This window comes from Macrobrachium nipponense, chromosome 5, assembly GCF_015104395.2.
Source record: "Macrobrachium nipponense isolate FS-2020 chromosome 5, ASM1510439v2, whole genome shotgun sequence".
Taxonomy (NCBI): domain Eukaryota; kingdom Metazoa; phylum Arthropoda; class Malacostraca; order Decapoda; family Palaemonidae; genus Macrobrachium; species Macrobrachium nipponense.
Genome location: NC_061107.1, coordinates 108,530,985 through 108,537,065, shown reverse-complemented (window position 1 = coordinate 108,537,065; position 6,081 = coordinate 108,530,985). Strand labels below are relative to the sequence as shown.

At 50.4% G+C, this 6,081-nt stretch overlaps 1 protein-coding gene across 1 annotated transcript in view; it reads right to left on the bottom strand.

Annotated features, from left to right (window-relative positions):
- LOC135215580 (small ribosomal subunit protein uS17m-like) overlaps positions 1–5,718 on the bottom strand; it is a 222,445-nt gene extending 216,727 nt beyond the window's left edge. The window contains exon 1 of the mRNA XM_064250443.1: positions 5,499–5,718. Within this exon, the coding sequence (XP_064106513.1) occupies positions 5,499–5,615 (117 nt within the window). The 5' untranslated portion in view covers positions 5,616–5,718. The remainder of the gene's footprint in view (positions 1–5,498) is intronic.
- Positions 5,719–6,081: the final 363 nt, after the last annotated feature.

Sequence of the window (6,081 nt, the reverse complement as noted above, 5' to 3'; positions counted from 1 at the left end):
AGAAATCGAGAAAGGAGGCAGGATCCCTCCTCAACGGACCGGGGCTCACGTCAGGTAGGACCCGAAGGTCCCCCCCGGTAGCGCAGCCCCTAACGTGGGGATCTTACAGAGAAATCTCTGTAGGATCCCTCCCCTTTCCCTCGTAGCCGTAAGGAGAGAGGGAATGGGGGAGGAATTGGATACTGGCTCGCCTTCCCAGCGGAACTAGCAGTTGGAGAAGAAAAGGAGAAGCCATCGCCTTACGGCTGATGGCCTCTCAGAGCCTGGGAAAAACGTATCGTCAGGAGAAAACGTTTTCCGAGGAGGGTTACGAACTCATACTGGTAGGTAAGGGTCTGCCGCCACTGTGAACGTCGTCTGGGTGGGGCTGATCGACACCTGACAGGAGAGAGCCGATACCGTCCTCCGACTCATTCCAGTCCTCGTCGAGGTCGAAACCTCTCAGGAGGACCGAAGGGGTATTCAAATACGGTGTCCGAAGACACGTAGAAACGCCTCTGTCGCAGTAGAGGAGGTGAAGTAGCTTGTTCGACCGGCCAGAACTGAGAGAGCCTTCTTGTCCGGAGACGAGAGACTACCTGGTTCAACACAGTCGGCAAGCTCCGATCGCGGCAGACCCACCGTCGATTTGGGTTCCCTCTCGGGCCCCAAAACGACTCGAGCCGAGACGTGGCTCTGCTGGTGGGAGCGGCGATCCTTCCCCGAGGTCGTTGTGCTGACGAATCAGCGCCATAACCTCGGCAAAGTTCCTCTGGATCTCGGAAGTCACAGCATCTTGCAGAGTGGGACCGTTAAGCCCTTCGAACAAGAGCATATTCCGAGAACCTCCTCCTAAGAAGGGGGAACAGCGACAGCCCTCTCGGTCTTCTCCATCCACTTGCGCATACGTCCTGGCCGGTCCAAGAACCGTGCCTGGCACGTAGGGCGTCGTGGTGGGATCATGAGGGGCGCACCCCTCACGATCACTCCTCAATACCTAGCTCCTCCCGGTGTAACCCGAGGAGGTTGAAGGTACGGGAGAGGCAGACCTGACGCTCCCTCCTCGCTCGCTGGCAGAACCAGCAGGCTTGGAGGGCTGCAGGCGATCGTCAACCCGCGGTGGCGATCGAGCTGCAGGCCTGGTCGAACCGTCTCGCTGTGGAGAACGGCTGGACTGAGCACAGCGGCCCCGATCTCGAGTGTCATAAGAGCTGGTGCTGGTTGCCGTACCCGATCGCTCTCTGTGAGAGCGACGGTCAGGCGACCTGCAGGCTCCACTGTCACAGTGAGACCGGTGCTTGTCCTCACGGCACGTCACGTCGCTGGTTCCAGCCGTGGCTGGCACCGGCGAACGGGAGGACCTCTTCCCAGCCTCAGCCCGTGGCCGGTCGTGGACCGTCACGTCCCCGGGTAGCCAGCTGTTCGCCGCGAGAGTGATAGCTGGTCTGGTGAGAGTCGCGTGAGCGGCTGTCACCAGTCTTCCGCCCCGTGCCGTGAACCTGACGCTGAGCGGACTCAGAGGTCTGGTTCCTGGCTGCACGGTCGCTGGTAGGCGACCGTACGCTCGGTACCTCCCGCGAACGAGAGGCCGAGACGGACCCTGATGCAGTGGCAGAACCACTGACACCAGGCGAGGAAGTACCGGTGTTAGCCGGTACCCCTCTCGGTCCCCGTAGGTCTTCTTCCTTGCGGAAGAAGAGACGGGCCCCGCTCCCAAAGGAGCAGGAGGACCAGCGGAAGGAACCCTCCCGTCCCACCTAGGTGAGACGGGTCCCGAGAAGCTCCCGAGGGAGACTTCTTAGGAGGGAGGAGGCAACCTTCTTCTTCCTCGGCTGTGAAGCCTTAGAAGTCGAAGGGGAAGAGGCGGCAGCCGACGACGATGAAGAAGATGAAGACGACGACGACGACACCTCCTCCTCTTCTTCGTCAGCTTCCTCAGGACAGACGTAAGATCTGCCATCCAGGCGGAACCGGGGCTGCTGTAGCCGAAGCCACAGGGCCCGGACGCACCTGTACAGACAGGACCATAGTCTGGGGTAGTACCACCACGAACAGGGACGACGTCAGCAGGTATGGGCATCTCAGGAACAGCAGGCACAGCCAGCACAGCATCGGTAGGGACAGCCAGCGCAGCAACGGCAGGGACAGCCAGCGCAGCAACGGCAGGGACAGCCAGCGCAGCAAACTGCATGGACAGTCAGCCCAGAATCGGCAGGTACGGCAGGCAGCACCGAAAACACAGGAAGTGAGCAGCAGCCAGCAACATCCTGGTACCGGCGGCAGGTCCAGGGGGCGAGCTCTAGGGCAGCGGAGTGTGGTCGCGGCAGCGCGGCAAACCACGAGCGGCGGCGGCAGCACCCCCTCTCGGTACGGCGAACGGCACTTCACAGCGGCTGTAGGCAAGACAGTTACCACGTGAGGCGAGTACACCAGGTGAGAGGGACGTCGTCACCTGGAGCGTGGTCACCACTCCATGGGTGACCGCAGTAGGCCCAGACATAGAACCGCAGCCCCTGGACACTAGCACGCCCTGCAAATGGAAGGACGCCCATACCTCACCAAGGTCCACCCTCGTGGCAGTAGCACCTCGCGGAAATAACAGTAGTAGTGATTAGTGGGGGGGGGGGGAAGTCCCCTCGCGCGGGGGGGTGAGCCCCACACCGAACGAGTGGAAGACCCCGAATACAATTGTACATCGGGCACCGAGCGCCCTCCCCCGCGCTCGGACGGATCGGGCGAGGAGAAGAACGCAGATAACCTCCCCCACCCCCCCCCAAAGGGGAAGGGCCATTCTGTGGGAGCTGAGCGGGGGGGGGGGGGGGGGGGGGGGGGGGGGGGGGGGGGGGGGGGGGGGGGGTTCTTCGTTCCCCACCCCGCACAGCACCCATGTACCCAACAATAATAATAAGAGCCCGAGAGCAATCGTGCCCTCGGCCGAATGCAAGGGCATAAGGATCAATTCCCTGACTGAGCGGAACTTGAACCAAATAAATATTGATGCAATCAATAATAAAAGGAATAAAAATGAAAAAGAATCTTGCATTACGATTCACTTCACAATGAATAAGGGCTCGGATCGAGCGCATTTGCGCCCTTGTCGGTACCGAGCGCAAGGGAAGGGTAAAAGGATCCCATTCCCGATTATGAACGGAAACCTTGATCCATAATGAATTGATGCAATCAAAATATATATTGAAAATGAAAAAGAATACTGCGCTTGCGATTTCACTTCATACAATAAAAAGGGGAAGGATCAATTCCCGGGAAATAGCGGAAACATTGATCCAAGTAAATAATGCAATCTCAATAAAATATGAAAATGAAAAAAGAACTGCACTTGCGATTTCACTTCATTCAAATAAAAAGGGGGAAAGGATCAATTTCCGGGTAAGATCGGAAAACTGATCCAAAATGAGTATTGCTACAATCAATAAATATATGAAAATGAAAAAAGAATACTGTACTTGCGATTCCACTTCCATACAGAATAAATTTTCGTGCCGAGCGCATTCGCTCGGCAACGAGCATACAGGTCAAAAAAAATATAAATGAAAGGGCACTTACGATTTTCATCTACACATTTCCAACCAAAATATAAGCTCGGAGCGAGCGCTCTCCCGCCCTCGGCACCGAGCATACACAATACGAGGATCATTTCAGGGGAAAATGAATTCCCGCACTTACGCCCTTCAGACCCGGCACTCGGGTAATCGGAGGGCGTGGAGAAACCAAGATCCTTTAATTCGCAATTGAATTCAATGGAAATAAATATGAAATGATTGTACTTACAATTCAGTTTCACTAAATAAATAGAAAAAGAAAAACACAACCATGCGAAAGCAACGACGATGAAGCGGGCAGAGAGCGACGATACACGTCTACACGCCAGCAGGCCGAAAGCAAAAAGTGGTTGTTTACCTCATCCCAGTCGCGCGCGCGCGCCTGTTGGACAAGCAGTTAACTACCGAACCCCTTGTTCGAAAGCTTACGACCTATCCAGCTGCCGCTAGTACCTTCCTATTGTAAAAGGACCGAAGGTTTGTATGCCGTGTCGGAACAAAAAGATATATATGTGCATTACGATTATAACAATTACATGAATAACTGGTAAACTGTTCTGCAAAAAAGGTGAGTATAGCAATTCACCTACAATAGGTACGAAAGTGAAGATGTCGTGACGTCATAATACAGGACTTAAAAGAACGTTCTAATTCCGAAAAATAATTACTTAAATTTGAGTCAGAATAGAGTTACTTTTTCAATAACGAATATTTTCAAATTAATCATCATAAATATGTAAAATATTGATGTTTTACTATTTATTTAAATAATAATTATCTAGTGCACACTTCGTCGTCTTCTTCTACCAAAACAGTTGTTTACTTGAAAACGTCGTGGCTAGTGACCGTGTTCCGATTGTTGTGATGAAAGTGCCCCAGCATCTATGGGTACAAGTGGTGTGCGGATTTATCACAGGAAATGGGAAGTTTGTTGACATAAGCGACTCCACAAACATTGAGATGGCATCAATCTTCTAAGATATTTAAGCGAAAGTAAAAATTTCGAAAGCGTTGGACACCCTTTTCACTACCCTCTGTTTAATGCCTTAAATTTGGCCTTAATTTCTAACTTTGGAGAAAATACTTACTTCGAAAGGAGAGTAGAGGTCTTTAGCTCCGTCTCTCACCAACAACAAGTCGTGACTGATGCCCATCTCCGGTGTCAGGACGCGTTATAAGTACTTTTTCGGAGGGTGTCCAGCCGTGACCGTTGGCGAGTTGAGCCAGGCCATGCGGGTGTTTACCTTAACCCTTGGAAATACCTCAGCAACATTAAAAGTTAGGAAAAAATAGTTTCCACGGTAACAGTCCGTGCGGAGCTGTTGCTTGGAAATACCCTTTAGCCTAGCTATCCTGTGCACTGATGGATACTAGGCTATGTTGACGAAACTTCAATCTTTTGAATGGTATGCTTGGAGTTGTAATTGTATTCTTGTTTCACCATTTAAATATCAAGTGAATAAGACCTGTCCACCGTGATAAGGGTTGGTAGTCGCTGATTTTCCCCCCTAGTAACACGCTACTTAAAAGGATGTAATTAGTAGGTACCTAGGCTATACTCTGTTTTTTTCCATCTGTCCATCCGTCTGTGGTGGTCGCGCATGGTAAACTGCGTCCCGGGCTTTAAATAGTAGTTGTGCTATGTGTAAGTTTTAGTTGAATAAAAGGATATCTTGGTGTACATTTGCAATTGAAAAGTGTTTTAATAGAATCTACTGTATGCAAATTACACCGTTAATATTCGAAATAGGATATCATTTAAAGCCCGGGATGCAGTGTTATCATGCGCAAACACCACAGGCGGATGGACAGATGGAAAAAAACAGAGTATACCTAGTACCTACTAGCATGGTCTAGCCTAGCCTAACTAGGCTAGTACCTAGGTAGCTAGGTAGCCTACGTAGTACCTACCTACCAAGACGGGGCTAGCTTACGGAGTAGGTAGTAACTGAATCTTACCATGTGTAGGTAGTCGTCAAGCTTCATGCGCTTAACTCTTACCCTCGCCGCATTTTTCGTCGAGTGGGCAAGACATTGCCCAATTAGCATTAAGTTTTTAGACATCAGGCCGCTCATGACTTCTTGATCCTAGTAGTAGTAGTAGTAGTGGGTGGGATATGCCTTTGAAACGGCTCCCTTGCTTCTTTTATTCCTCCTTTGTTTGTGTTTGCTTGAGCTTCTTCTCTCTGAAATACCACATTTCTTTTATAAAATCTTTCCTATTCTCCACTTCCTCCCTCATTAGTACTACCAATAAGATTATATTTGCTACTAATTCCTCTTTATTTTCTTGATATGGTTGCTGCATAAAGCTATATCTATTTCTAATTTCATTGTATGCTGGACAGTAAAGTAAGAAATGTTCTAAATTTTCATTTTGTTCCTCACAGCATAAACATTTTGTATCTTCTCCTTTATCCTATTTCTATCATTAATCCTAGTATACCTAGTCTGGCCCTACTGATCAGCATTGTTTTTTCAGTGTTATCATACCAGATTTCTTCTCTTATGCTTTCTTTATATTTTCTGTAGATTCTTAATG